General features: G+C 35.0%; 1 protein-coding gene and 1 long non-coding RNA gene across 12 annotated transcripts in view; one reads left to right on the top strand and one right to left on the bottom strand.

The window, feature by feature from the left end:
* atosa (atos homolog A) overlaps window positions 1-15,605 on the bottom strand; it is an 80,399-nt gene that overhangs the window by 23,349 nt on the left and 41,445 nt on the right. For all 11 annotated transcript variants that reach the window (XR_015514323.1, NM_001443969.1, NM_001443970.1 and 8 more), the window contains 1 exon segment: window positions 1,720-1,904. Coding sequence is in view for 10 of the 11 variants with exons in the window: in NM_001443969.1 (NP_001430898.1) it covers window positions 1,720-1,904 (185 nt within the window). In the remaining variant the exon portion in view is untranslated.
* LOC147839796 (uncharacterized) lies at window positions 772-7,804 on the top strand. The gene is made up of 3 exons (XR_015515215.1): window positions 772-1,573; window positions 1,634-3,885; window positions 4,376-7,804. It is a non-coding gene; the product is annotated as an uncharacterized LOC147839796 (long non-coding RNA).

Genomic DNA, 15,605 nt, shown 5'->3' with positions numbered 1-15,605 from the left:
TTATATACAAAACAGATGCTTCATACACATACTGTAAACAGGCCAACTTGTGTATAAATGTTGATTACTAACCTTTCTATGAACATGATTTGATTATAGCTGCAGAATAATGATAATGCAAAATAGTACTGTAACGTCTGTGATTTTAAGGTATATATATAAAGTTGAAGTCAGAATTATTAGCCTCCCTGAATTATTAGCGTCCTTGTTTATTTTTTTGCCCCAATTTATGTTTAAAGGAGGGAAGATTGTTTCAGCACATTTCTAAGCATAATAGTTTTAAAAACCTATTTCTAATAAATGATTTATTTTATCTTTGCCATGATGACAGTAAATAATATTTTACTTGATATTTTTCAATACACTTCTATACAGCTTAAAGTGACATTTAAAGGCTTAACTAGGTTAATAAGGTGAACTAGGCAGGTTAGGGTAATTAGGCAAGTTATTCTATAATGATGGTTTGTTCTGTAGACTATCGAAAATAAAAATAGCTTAAAGGGGCAAATAATTCTGTCCCAAAAATAGTTTTTAAAAAATTCAAAACTGCTTTTATTCTAGCCAAAATAAAACAAATAAGACTTTTTCTAGAAGAAAAGATATTATCAGACATACTGTGAAAATTTCCTTGCTCTGTCAAACATAATTTGGGAAATATTTAAAAAGAAAAAAAAAATCAAAAGGGGGCTAATAATTCTGACTTTAACTGTATATGTGTGTGTATATATATATATATATATATATATATATATATATATATATATAATAAAGGGATATGAAAGCATACAGAGCTTTACAGTCTCCGAAAAGTTACCAATTAATCAAAAATACCCATGCATACATTTAGGCCTTATTTGGGTTATGAGACAAAACATACAAAACTTTTATTTTATTTTTATTGTTTTTGGGGATTTTTAACCTTTAATGGATATAATAGGGCAGAGAATTGACAGGAAATAGTTGGGAGCAGTAAGAGAAGAAGGGTCGGCAAAGGACCTCAATCTGGGAATCGAACTCAGGTCCTCACGAGCACCATGGTGCTGCGTCGGTGCACTTAACCACTAGGCTATTGGCGCCAACAAACCTCCAATTTTTATTCTTCACCAGCACAGGTAACGTTAACATCTTGTCATTCTAAGTTCATAATAGTCAAACGGGTGATGACAAAAATTAAACAGTTTGTTCGTGTTTTAGGTTGTTGAAAGAATCATTTGCTCATTTGTTTTTTGCGCTTCACTCTCGCGTTTGTCTGTTTCTGAAAGGATCGAATGTCAGAAACACTTCAATAATCATGCACACATTATTATTGTGAATTCAAGTTTGTCATTTCAAATATTGATGCGTACACGAGCACTCTGCAGAAAATCAAGATGATGACAGGGTTTGTTTGAGCTTGGGTCGACCACGGCTCATTATTATATGTATATTTTATTACGGTGTAATGTCTTGGCTGTGTATTTAAAAATGGTGCATTCTTTGTTTTCATTCTCCTGGCTTGTGTATGCACTAGTGACTTTTCTCTGAAAGCCAATAGCTGCGCATCTATCTCTGCCTTTTGGTACCCTTTGAAAAGGCTACCCAAAAACTGGTATGGTACGATTCGCTTTTTGGTACCTTTTGACAGTGGAAACAGCCATAAAAGAGGACTGAACTGCACCATACCAGTCAGTGGAAACAGGCCATTACATACACTACACATTGAGTAAATAAAAACCCCACCTGTGGTATTTTGTCACTGCATTCATGTTTGGTGAGGACCGGCATAGCTGACTGAGCCGGGGGGCAGTGAACGCCCTCCGTTCGCCCCTTTACTGAGCATTCTGGAGTCCGTCCTTCTGTGATCAAAAGTGTCAGGAACACCAGAAACTCCTCAGCATCATATTCAAAGAACTCCTCAGCGGCATCTATAATTACATAGAGAAAAAAAAAAACATTGGATATCACTCTTTGTATTCCCATTTATAAATACAGAGAAAAAAATAAATAAAACTACACTCACACATATGGATCAATCAAACACAATCTCAAGGCAATTAGCAGCTTTTGAATTTATTGGCTAATTCATTTTGAACTTGCAAAATCTCATTCGTGCATTTAAGAACAATTTGCTCATGCCCCAATGACGGTTGCGTAACATAGCTGAAGCTGAATTATTAGAGCAAAGACACACTTTAGAGATGAATCCCAAATAAATTTTGTACTGACACTATCTGACACCATTTGTAGTATACATAAATAGTGTAAGTATTATATACGCAATAAAAATTTTTTTAATATGTGAGCTTGGATGATGTAACTGTTTACCAGAAAAAAAAAATCTGGAATGGAGGAAAATTAGAAAAAGTGTGGAACCAATGCAGTGTGGAATCAATGCACTCAAAGGTAGCAACTTACATAGCGGAAAGGGAGAAGCTGTTGAAGCTAAGGTTAAACTACTTTATTTATCATAATCATTAGTTGTAGCTCTAAAGTAAATTATTTAATGAATTTGGCAACTGTTAAATGTTGACAGGGAAACTGTTTGCATTTCCAGTAAAAACAACAACAACTACAACAACAACAACAACGACGACAACAATGGCAACAACAACGACGACGGCAACGACAACAACAACATTTTTTCTTTGGGACAACACAACACATTTGATTGTACGAGTGCATAGTCATTTGGGATACAACTTAGGTCTCCATTAACTGGAGTGTTTCCTTGGGGCGGCAAGGTAATACTGTGTGAGGTTTGCTGGTATACCCGAGTTTAACTATTCAATAATGGCAATGCTAGTCAACTGATACTCTTGATACTCTAAAGAGCACTGGATAAAAATTCCCCAATGCAAGCATGATGATATACCTGACATATTGTCCCGTTAAGTCAAATCTTGCAATAATACAAAGATAAATATCCATTAGTAAGTGTGTTTTAAGCAAAAATGGGAAATATTTTTAATTGACCTATAGCATTTTAAGTTTCTGTATAAAAACCACTAAATTCTAAAACCACTAAATTCTAAAAACCACTAAATTATAAAACTTTTAATTTTCATTCATTTTGAAGCTGCCATGAGTAGCATTTTACACAACATGTGTACCAATTAAATGGAATGGATAATTCTACAACTATTAATAATGGCAAAGCTATACAGTAAATTATCCTTAAAGCTAAAGAATGATCTTAAAATGCTTATGCAAACAAGATGTAAAATAAGTCTCTGATGTTATAGAGTGTGTATGTGAAGATTCAGCTCAAAATAACCCACAACTAATGTATCATAACTCTTTAAAACGGCCCCTTTTAGATTTTAGTCCAAATAGTGCCATTTTGGTGACTGCCGCTTTAAATTTAAATGAGATTGTGCTCCCAGTCCCAGCCCTCTTTTCATAGGAGGGCGGAGTTACAAATGCATATATGTCAGCATAGTGGCAGATTCCACAACAAGATGCTAATGAAGAAGAGATCATCACTAATGGGCGGAGCTTTTCCTCTCTGATGACACGTACAAAGGGAGAATGTCAAAGTGTTTCTGCAGTTTTTATAAAGTGTGATTATTAGGGATGTAACGGTATTGTAAATACCGTCATACCGCAATATTAATTTTTTTCGATATTACCGAAGTCGCATGACTCGGTAAAACTATAGGTCTTCTGAGAAAATTTGCTCAGGCGAATGAAGCGAACGGGAGGTAGCGAAAACTACAATTCCCATCAGCCCATGCTTGACCATCATCCCTTGCGGTCTGTTGTCGCTACAGATCCAGTAATGCGGAAATGGAGTGTGCTGCAAGAAGCGAAAAAGAGCTGAAAAACTCTAAAGCGGGTGTTATCGCCGCGCGCGTACTGAATAGCGGTGTTGTCGCGCGAGTTCTTATCAGCTGTGTTGTCACGCGCGTACTGAATAGCGGTGTTGTCGCGCGAGTTCTTATCAGCTGTGTTGTCGCGCGAGTTCTTATCAGCTGTGTTGTCGCGCGCGTACTGAATAGCGGTGTTGTCAGCACACTGTTCAGATTGATGCAGACATGAGACCTCTATCTTACTCATGGTTTGTCCTCTTAAGTGGGGGAAAGACAATGCACAACGTTACCCACTGCTGTCAACCTGGGCCAAGTCATATCTCTCTTGTCCCAGAAACCTCAGTCCCAAATGAGAGGTTTTTTTTCTGTTGCAGGGGACATTGTAAATGCCCAGAGATACCAGCTTTTACCAGATTATATTTATATGATAATTTTCCTTTAAACCCATCTCTATCTAAGTGAGTGAGTGATAAATGTTGAATGTGATGAGTTTTCAACAATACTAAATTGAAACTTTATTTTTTTTACATGGTTTAATATTTTTTTGTTATTAAAATTGAAGTTCCTGTTTCAAAGCTTACAGATAGATGGCTAATTTGTATGTCATTGACACTTTTGGCACTTTTTTGGAGTATTTTCATAAGTTTTGTTTTTTCCTGTAAATGATTCAATAAATACCGTACCGTGACATTCATACCGAGGTATTACCGTACCATGAAATTCTGATACTGTTACATCCCTAGTGATTATAAAAGATAAAATGAAGAAATGTTTACCATTATAAGCTAATTATGTTCACACACTCTTACCACATAATTTTGTTTTACATAGGTTTCCATTCATTTTATACTGTCCAAACCATATATTATATTGCCCTAAACCCAACCATCACAGGAGACTGTGTGCAGCTTTACTCTCCGATTAAACTCATTCTGTAGGATTTATAAGCATTTTGAGAAATGAGGACGTCACCAATGTCCTCATATTTCACCTCCTTTTTGTAATACCTGTGTCATACCCTGTCATTATACAGATTTGTGTCCTGATATGTCACAAAAACACACACACACACACGCACACACGCGCACACACACACACACACACCCATATATAATTTCTCTAGAAGCAAAACATACTTGATCTACAGCTTAATAAGCAAGCAGCTGTCTTTACATTCTTGGAATGTAGAAACACGTGTTAAATGCGACACATCAGACTCTGAGTCAGACACAAAGCTGGTTTTGACAGCCACAACCTGTCTGAATACCAACGCTATTGTGTGCGAATACCAGCGCTATTATACAAAATAAAGCCAAATTAAATCTTTTAATAAGTTAAACATCTGCTGTCGTAATATTTTTAATTAAAACCGGAGCTGCAGGTGATTCAACCATTTATTACTGCGCATACGGACCAGGCCCATGATGACAATTAGAGATCAGCACAGATTAATCGTGCTGGTAATTATTCCATGTTTGCAAAGATCCAGATAGAAGTGAGCAGGGGCAGAGTGGGTTTACCCACAGCTCTGATCTGCAAACAAAAGCGTCCGCATGGCAGTTGAGGTCCGTTACAGCCAGCCAATGGGCCTTTTGTTCAGACAGCGTCAGACTCCCAGCACAACGAGGCCAACAGAAAGTATCTTATCCCTGACCTTTCTCTCTCTCAGTTTTTATCTAAAGGTATTTTCTTAATCGAACAGTACTACAGTACATGTGAATACCACATCACAACATTCTGCACACACAAATCAGATTTAGATTTATAAACATGCCAGGATGAACACATCTTTTTTTTATGAATCGTGGTGGAAGATTTCTTTCTTCACTGTTTTACTTAATGGGATAGTTCAAACAATCTATGCTGTCCTCATTTACTCGTCCACTACTTGATTCCAAACCTGTTTCTTCTGTTAAACACAAAGGAACATATATTGCAGAAAATGCTGGAAAAACACCCTCTAACATCCATTGTTATGTACTAGATGTAAATGGCTGCTTTTTCCCCAACTGTTTTCAGAATATTCAGCCTGATCTCACAAGGAAACTTTACAATTTTACGTTTTGTCAGTTTAGTGTCTAATACCTACAGATTTGAATTTGGTTGAACAAAATTGTCTGATTTTTAAAAGGAGGTGTGCCACCAAACCCTCTTTGATGGAGGAGCAAATCGTAGAAGCGTATTTAATTGTACAAATGAGATTATATGAATTGGCCAATAAATCAAATAAAAGTTACAAATTGCCAAGAGATAGCATTGGAATATTTGGTTTTGTGTTTCACAGAAAGAAAGAAAAAAATATATAAAAGTTTAGAGCCATTAGTATGTGAATAGATGGTGAACCATCCCGTACATGTTTCCAGTATCTGCATCTTTGTATTTAAGAAAACCTACTTCACCACATTCCAACGTTTTTTTTTTCTTTCTTTCTTTTGCATTAGGGAAATTACCTCTCGACTCTATTCAGGAAACCTGATTGAATATTTAGTAGATATCAAGAATAATCTCTGAACATTTAATTTGAATTTGTTCCCATGCAACACCTCAGTCTTGCACAACAAGTCTCTAGTTCACAACTCACTGATTCAAATGATCCAGTCAGAGTGAGACTACAATGAACTATTCACTGAGACCCTGTCCACACGAACACTGGTATTCTCAAAACAGTTTTGTGGTTTCGCTGTTTGTCCACACAAAAACGCAGTGTCAGGTGACTAAAACTGCAGCTTTCTGAAAACCCAGGATGAAGACTTTTTAAAAACTGCAGGTACGGTGTGTTCGAGTTTTGGCCTCATGACTTAAGCATGTGTGCCACTTCTCTTTTTCGATTTGTCCGATTTGGGTTTGCACCAAAAACGGAACACATTCGTGGCTAATGTTTCGAGTACTCCACATTGTTCAAGCAATTTACTTGCGAAACATACCTAATTCCTCTTTTGGTATAAATTTAGTGTAAAAAGGTTCATTATCGCCACCTGTTGGTTCAGCATGCATAGAACATGCCTAATGCTGTGTTCACACCAGATGCGGATCGCACAGATAAATTGTGCTATTTGCGCATAAACAGCTGTGTGAACAGTTGAGTTTACTCGCTTCATTCGCGCGGCAAATTTACTTCAGGACAGATGCGTATTTGCGTGATGGGCAGGGCTTCTATCTGCCCGGTGAATCTAGCTTCATTGCTAATTGGCTAACATGGATTTTATGAATAAAATAACATTGTTTATGTGCTTTATGAAGGTTGAAAAACAGCATTAATACTTTTAGGGCCGTGTCTGAGTCCACTAGATCCTTTCAGAGCGATTTGCGCGAAACGCACGTTAAGCTATGTCTATTAGCACGTTTGCACTGACTTAACATGTAGATCACTTGCGCTTGAAGCTCCTTCCGCGTCTGGTGTACCCACAGCATAACAGTGCGTTTTTTTAACGTTTTCATGTGGACAGAGTTTTATTTTTTAACACAAAAGTGGGGAAAACTGAGTTTATAAAAATACTCACGTGCGTGTAGACATGGACAGATTCAAATAATTCTGTCAAAAATATCTGGTCAGAGCGAGTCTGAAGTAAACAATTTACTGAATCAAATCAGTTCAGTTAACAATTGACTGATTCACACGATTCCATCAGAGTGATTCTGTAGTTAATGATTCATAGATTCAAATTATCCGAACAAGAATAACTCACCAGTTTAACGATTCATAAGATCAAATTGTCTGATCACAGTAAACAATTTACTGACTTAAATGAACCAATAAGAGAAAGTCTGCGGTTAACAATTGACTGATTCACATGATTGGATCAGAGGGATTCTGTAGTTAAAGACCCAGAAATTCAAAATGGTGCAGTCTACTAACAATTCCCTGATTCAAAAGAGCTGTTCAGAGCAAGCGTCAAATTTTTTAAAAGCTTACAAAATGGGACTCAAAATCAGTCGATAATCCACAGAGTGTAAAAGTCAGTGTCTAATGGCAGTAAATATTTTCTAATGTTGAATTTTAGAATTTTATGTAATACATTAAAAAGAAAATCTATGGTAAAAGATTGGATTTGCTTCATTTATGAAACACCTGAATGTGGACACAGGTGTGAACAAGTTTAAACTGTAAAAAGCGTTTAGTTGACTTTTTAAAAAGTCGTTTTGTAAAAAGCCGTTTGTTGACTTTAATTTAAAAAAGTTAAGTAAACCCGTCCCCTTAAAATTAAGTAATTAAATCAAGTTATTTAACAGTTCCAAGTGACAACGCATTTACTCACTTTAAGTAAAGTCAGCTTGTTACTTTTAAGACAAAAAAGGTTTACTTACTTTTTTGTTAAAATTGTTACATTTTTACAGTGAAGCTAGTATTTAAGCTAGCATTTTTTTCAATAATGTTTATTTTTTAAATCAGGGGTGTCCAAACTCTGTCCTGGAGGGCCGGTGTCCTGCATAGTTTAGCGCCAACTTCCTCCAACACGCCTGTCTGAAAGTTTCTATTATACCTAGAAAGAGCTTGATTAGCTGTTTCAGGCGTTTTTAATTGGGGTTGGAACTAAAATATGCAGGACACTGACCCTCCAGGACCGAGTTTAGACACCATTGATTTAAAAAATAAACATTGTAAAATAAAAAAAAATTAAAAATTCTATTACGAATAGTGATTTTAAAGTTTTCTCATTTATTTGTAAGTACATTGAAAATGTACCAATAAAACGTCTTTGTAAAGAAATGTTATGTTGAATTCATCTCTCAAAAGCTAACCTTGGTGCTTGAAAAGACACAGCATGACCAGTGAGACGGAGAACACGCAAACAGTTCAGCAGGAGAAAGAGTCTATTGACAGTCTCAGTGTATGGTATAGGGTTGTGCCAAAACAATACTCAAGCATTCAAGTCTATTTCAGGAACTTTTCGATACTCCAATCTGTCAATGCTTTGAAAAGCATGTTTTACAACAGGGCTCTTTTGGCGACTGCCTGAATGTGCATGAATGGCCCTTTTTTCCCAGTTCCATACTGGTGATAATTTTAGCCAGAACATGTCAGCTGTTGTTTACAAAGCACTGGCCTTGTAGTTAAAATACAAACCAAATAGGGCCCTAAAAACCAAAGGGAGGAGACACAGAAAAGCTGTTGAAATATTAGCCAGAAAGTAGCATAACATGGGTAAATGTTCTATGGCCCATTTTTACGTAAGAAGTACAGGGTGATTCAAAAAGAATACCACAACTTTTGGGATAATGTCACTCGCGTGTCTGGGGGGGCATTTTGAACTTCTATAAATCACTCTGTTTTAGCGTTGGGCGATGTCGACCGATTTGGCATCACACAATGTCTTATGTGAAACATCGCAATGGACGATGGCATCGTCGTCGTAAGCAGCTTATGAATAATTAATTAATTCATAACGAATGAATTATTTGTAGCCTACTGTTTCAACTACCCGACCCGCAAGGTCTTTGTTTTACCCATAACCAAATCATTAATAAATAACGATAAGTTACACATAAATCACCACCTGCCAATCCCTTTTTCCGCAGGACTCTAGCATGAACAGGCAGAGTGATCTGTCGTTTTAATGGCGTTGACAAACTTGCTTGATTTAAAAAAAAGCACAAACAGTATCTGAGGTTTTCGTTAAAATTACTAAGTACAAGCGTGAAAGCGAGTGATTGAAGCAGTGTACTGATGCTGTGACACGTTACCTGATAGATTCAAAAGACCAAAGTGCTCAGATATGCGCATACGCTGCAGTGCATGACTGTGTGTGGTCACTTGATGTGGATTTTCAGCGGTACCTGTGGAAGGAGGGCTTTTTTAGAAATGCTACAGTGAAATGCCAGTGTGGATGTAGATCATTTTTGTTCTAAAATGGCAATTCAAAACTAAGATGTATTAGTGTAAACAGGGCCTAAGTGTGTATTTTTTTTATGAGAGGGTTGCTGCGACAGGGGCGGGGTTGGGAGACCGCGACACAATGCTACCCTGTATATCTTTAGGTTTGAGGAACAGACTTATATTATTAGTATGAGGAAAGTCGAAATGCATTTTGATGCAACAGATCCAAATTTTCTAAACTGTAACAGTTCTAAAACACCACAAAATGTGTGTTAGGCACTAAAGCTGAAGAAAGACTTGTCAAAATGATCTTGTACAATAAAATGTACTCATAGAGCAACTAAAATACAGTTTAATCCATGTTTTAATTTGCAATTCTTTGTGCAAGCTTTTTAATAAACAAATTAATGTATATTTTTTCATTGTTTTTATGTTTATTATTTGTTTTTATGAAATTTTTAATGTGATCTGATTTTGATTCAAGCGCTAGCATTTTGTTATTTAAATTCCATTAAACATTTCACTGTAAAAAATGTAATGACAAAAAGTCAAGACAACTTATTTTAATACGTTAATCGGGGTTCAACTAAATTTTTTGAAGTTATACAAAGTTGAATATAATATGTTTGGATTAATGTAAATTGAGATGACTAGATGGAGTTTATTTGATTTAACAGTGTTTGATAAGTAAAAAAAATAAAATAAAAATACCTTTATTAAATGTCAAAAACATTTTTACTTTTTAGTTTTGTGGCGTATATTTACATTATGCTTTCAATGACATTCCAAGGTCATAGCTCATTAGCAACTGATTAAACTAATAACACAGGTTCATCCGGGTACTAAAAACATCTTTATCTGCTATTCTGCTGTATATGTGACTGAATAATAACACACTGTTAAAAAAAAATAAAAATAAAAAAAAAAGAAATAAATATATATATATATATATATATATATATATATATATATATATATATATATATATATATATATATATATATATATATATATATATATATATATATATATGAACAATTAGTCATGGCAGCATAGGTTTTTAGTTCATTGTAACTTATTAAACTAAGTTAATCACATTCTAACTTGATTTGAAATGTTGTGCAAGTAGTTTTAAGTGAGTTTACCATAATATAAGTTCACTGGACTCATAAGGTTAATTTCATTTAGCTTAAAAAAGTAAGGCAACTATGATTTTTTTGGAGCTTTGCAGCACGTAGCAGTGTAATAAGCAAGAGTTATCATACAGCTAGTTGCTTTCATAATAGAAACCCCTTCAAAAAATAATAAATTAATAAATCAAGGATATTCTTTATCAACTTTTCAAAAATCAAAACCAACAAACAAAAACAAAAAAAAATCTAGTTTACATATTAATCCCATCCCTGGTTTACTTTTTTTCCGCTCCCTGTGAATAAACAACCTTGGACCATGTGTGTAACACAAAGCTATATTTAACTTGGAATATTTTTAGTACATTTTGTTTGCTTTTTCTGGACTTTGACACGGAAAAAATAGAGAGAGCTTTGCTGATATTACGCAATTTCGCATATGGGTTTAAAACAACACAAAAGGCATATTCTGGATACTGTTGTAATTTTTAATCAACTAATTAAGTTCATTATTAATTAGTAAATCATTTTTTATTTGAAAGTTTTACAAAATTTAGTTTTGGTCTTTTATATAATTTTTTATTTTTTTATTTTATTTTGGCTGGATGATATTTAGATTAAACTGAATGGTTATAGTATGTTTACAGTTTACAATAAAGTTTCATTGGTAACATGAACGATGTATGAACAATACTTGTAAAGCATTTATTAATCTAAGTTCAACATTTATTATTGCTTTGGTATCATCCAAATTAATGGTTGTTAACATTAGTTAATGCCGGGCGAACTAACGTAAACTAACAATTGAACATCCCATTGAGTTCATAAGCTCATTAACATTAACGTTTGTGACTTGTTATTGCATTTAGCGTAAAAATTATACAGCAAATTCAAAATTTTCATTCATTAACATAATCATGTTAACTTCAAGAGTTATGCTACATAGTTTATTTACATTAACAAATACTGAAATAAAGATATATTGCTCGTCTTTTCTTCATGTTAGTAAATGCAATTTTTAACATTAACTAACAGAACCTCATTGTAAAGTGTTACCAGTTTACTTTTTTTATAATTATATTTCAGCTGATTTTAAGACACATGGTTTTAGAATTAGGGATAAAATAATAATCCTGAATGAAGGTATGCAAATGCTTATGTTAATCTGCTGTGAAAAGCGAGATGTGTTGGAACATGACGTAGGTCTGCTAAATGAATGTGTCTTTCAGAGGCAGGTGGCATTGCTGCTCAACAGCTCTGTCCTGATCTGTGCCCTTATTGTGTATTTTCACTCACGGCTGCTGACTGACTGTATATCCAGCAGTGCTGCGTGTCCTGCTGACAGAATGAGCAGCACACAAACACAAGCCAATTGAAAACCTGGGTCAGCAGTAGGGCTGCACAATATATCGTGTAAGCATCAGAATCACAAGGCGCGTTTCTGCAATAGTCACGTTACGGATTGTAATATGTCAAGTTGGGATTATACTGTAGTTGACCAAGAACTTCAGTTCAAAACATTGTGGATTTGTTGAGGAGTTTAATTTTAATAGAGTGAATTTTTTTTTTTTTTTGCATTAAGGCTTGTGACTATAAAATTTCAAGTTAATTCCAAACAGTTATAACATTTGTAGATTTATCCAAAAATGTATGTATTTTTTTATGCAATGAAGACTATACTTATTTATTTGATTACTCAATTTCTGTAACTTAATACAGTTAAACTCTGCAGAAAACCATGATGTTTGATGTTTTTATCTTACAATAAATTCATCCCAATCAGTCTAAAATGATGAATTCTATACATGTCACAATTTATATCACAGAAAAACAAAACATTGCAATGTTTTTTTTTTTTTTTTTAAATATTGTGCATAGTCAACAGCAACTCTTACGCTTTTTCAAATATTACATTTCATGTGATTTGTATACTGTACACTCTAAAAATGCTGGGTAGCCATACAAACTTTGGGTCAAATATGGACAAACTCAACATTGTGTTTTTTTTTTTTTTTCTTGTCAATAAAATTTCTATTTTTTTTTCCAAACTCAACAGCTTAGTTTGTTCATGTTTGACCCAGCATTGGGTCTAAACAGAACATTTAGAGGACAAAATGAAAGTTTGTGAAAGTTTTAAAAAAGGCATAACGTTTTAAAGATTAAAGAGAACGAAAAGGTAATTATCTATAAAAATGATTGATTCTATACAAACTGAAATGAGTGGTGATTATTTCCAGTTTCACCTCTGTTGATCTTTAGCTAATTTGCATAATGCCAGCCTGAGGTCTTCATTGGCTGCCCACATTTAACGTGACTTTGTCTGACCTCAGACACATTGAGTTCAAAAGCTCATTAACATAACATTTGTGATTCATTTTTGCACTAAGCATTAAAATTATGCTGCAAATCGAAACTTTACATTCATTTACATATTTATTTTAATCTCGAGAACTAAACTAGATTACTAGTTTAATTGTGCAGAGAAATGATTGTTCCCTCATCTTGAATGTGTACAATCAGTAGGCTATTACTTCTTAATATGATCCTATTTGGTTTATCAGACCAATCAGAGTAGAGCAAGCTCACAAAACTGAGGGCTTTAAAAAGGTTATAAAAATCGTTTTAAAAACGTCTTTTGAGCCTCATTATGATATACAGTTGAAGGAAATTTTATAATATTTTATAATATTTTTTATTCTGGAGAAAGTCTTATTTGCTTTATTTGGGCTAGAATAAAAGCAGTTTTTAATTTTAAAACACCATTTTAAGGTCAAAATTGTTAGCTCCTTTAAGCAATATTTTTCTCGATAACCTACAGAACAAACCATTGTTATACAATAGCTTGCCTAATTGCCCTATCTTGCCTAGTTAACCAAATTAACCTAGTTTAGCCTTTAAATGTCACTTTAAGCTGTATAGAAGTGTCTAATAATTCTGACTTCAACTGTATATGATCATATGATAATATGTATATTATGAAAAAATGAGTTTGACCCTTTAAACTTGTTTGTTGAAACAAAATTAGAAAGGATAATGGGGGCACTTTAAAAATCCCAATACGAGTATAAGCTTGTCCTTTTCTACTTTAAAGCGACAAATCAACTACAGTATCTAATGACTAACTAAAATACTAATTTAAAAACATCCTAAAACTAAAATCAAAGTAAGAAACTAAACTCCAGCAAAGGAAGGAACGTTTTGTTTGCCTTCATTAAGTTCTCTCATGACATCATCCCTCTGTGCTCTACATTTTCCAGCACAAACAGCTCTCGAAGTCAAAGGGCGGAGCTAGAACACTCTGTCCAATCACCGGACTTTAAGCTCCTGTCAATCACAGCGAGCAAAACAGAGGCGGAGAAAAGCCACGTGCAGAACTAGCGTCACCCGAGCGAACAGCTGATCTTTAATCTCGCGTGACTTCGAGAGACAAAGAGCTCTGCTCAGTCTAAGCTTGACTGCAGATAATGATGTTTGTTCCTGTTTATTCTTGCTCTGCTTACATATAACATTGTCAGCATCCCATGAAGACAATCGTATGAAGAATCTCAAGCCTAGTTGTTTAGTGGGAGGTGTGTTTATCAAGCCTGTTTGTTTTTTACAGCACAAGCTGGCTGTTGCGGTATGCATTTCCATATGTGTGTGCGCGTGTGTACACATTCTTGCAGGGAACTCCTCCCACGTGGTCATTGCACGTGGAGAAACGGAGGAGAGGAGAAAGAAGGGGGATGAAAATACCAGCTGAAAGGAAGGAGTGAAAAGGGGGGAGAGAAAGACAGAGGCAGAGTATTTCCCTCATGTAGGTTAAAGGTAAAGTTTCAGCGGGGTGGAGAGACAGAACATTGGCTGTTTCTCAATTCCAAAGAACGCAGAGAACGGACTTGTGTTCTTGTGGAGACCGGTCTTTCCAGGTGTCCTCGGAAGAACGAACTCAGGAGACCGCGAGGGCAGAGAACGCGTCCTTTGAGAAATGGGATGCTGCGTTCTTCCTGATGGTCACATGACCTTCACGTGTTTTAAGTGGTAAATTATTTGAACATTACAGCCTTCATACAACGATTTATTGTTTTTCCCCTTTTCAAAATATATACTTTGCATAAAAACATTATAAATATATGTTGCACAATATAAATAAAACAGATTTTAATACGAATTTCAGCAAACAAACACCCTTAATGTGTTTATTCCTTTATTAAGATGTTCATGTTAATATTTACTTTCACCGTTTCATTTAGGGAAACTCCTGAGGTAAATAATTCATATCTATGAACTTTAATAATAAATCTAGATAAAATGCAGCGCTTCCCACCTCCAGTCGCAATGACTTCTGGGACTTCCAGAGCTAGTTCGGTGCTCAAGTCTGCATCAGTGCGTCCTCGATATCAAGAACACATCCGGGAAGTTTCACGCGTCCTCCGTACTTGCGGTCTTGAGTATTGGAACTGAACTTAGGCAGCTGATGATGACGTTTCACGAGAACACGAGGACGCAAGACCGCTGAAGAACGCATATTGAGAAACAGCCATTGAGTTCAGACTGGGGAGGAGGAGCAAACGTGAGGGAGAAAAATACAACACAAAGGGAGAATAAATTACCAGCGACCCACACATGTCTTTCTGGTTATTGAGTGACTGCTTGACCTTTTTCCTCATAAAAAGTTTTAAAATCAGTTAGACTAGCTAAATGATAAAAAGCCTAAAACAAAACATAAATCAAAACATAAAGCTCTGTGACTGGAAACAAACAAAAAAGCCTATTAAAAAAGAGGAAAACATAATAAAAACAAACAAAACTTTTTAAAAGTATAAGTCACACACAAACAAAACTGTTAAAATGTAACAAAATGTAAACGTAACAAAATCAAACAATACACTT

Source organism: Danio rerio, chromosome 18, assembly GCF_052040795.2.
Source record: "Danio rerio strain M-AB ecotype USA chromosome 18, GRCz13ab, whole genome shotgun sequence".
Lineage (NCBI taxonomy): Eukaryota > Metazoa > Chordata > Actinopteri > Cypriniformes > Danionidae > Danio > Danio rerio.
Note: the sequence above shows the minus strand (reverse complement) of the source record. Positions and strands in the feature narration are given on the sequence as shown.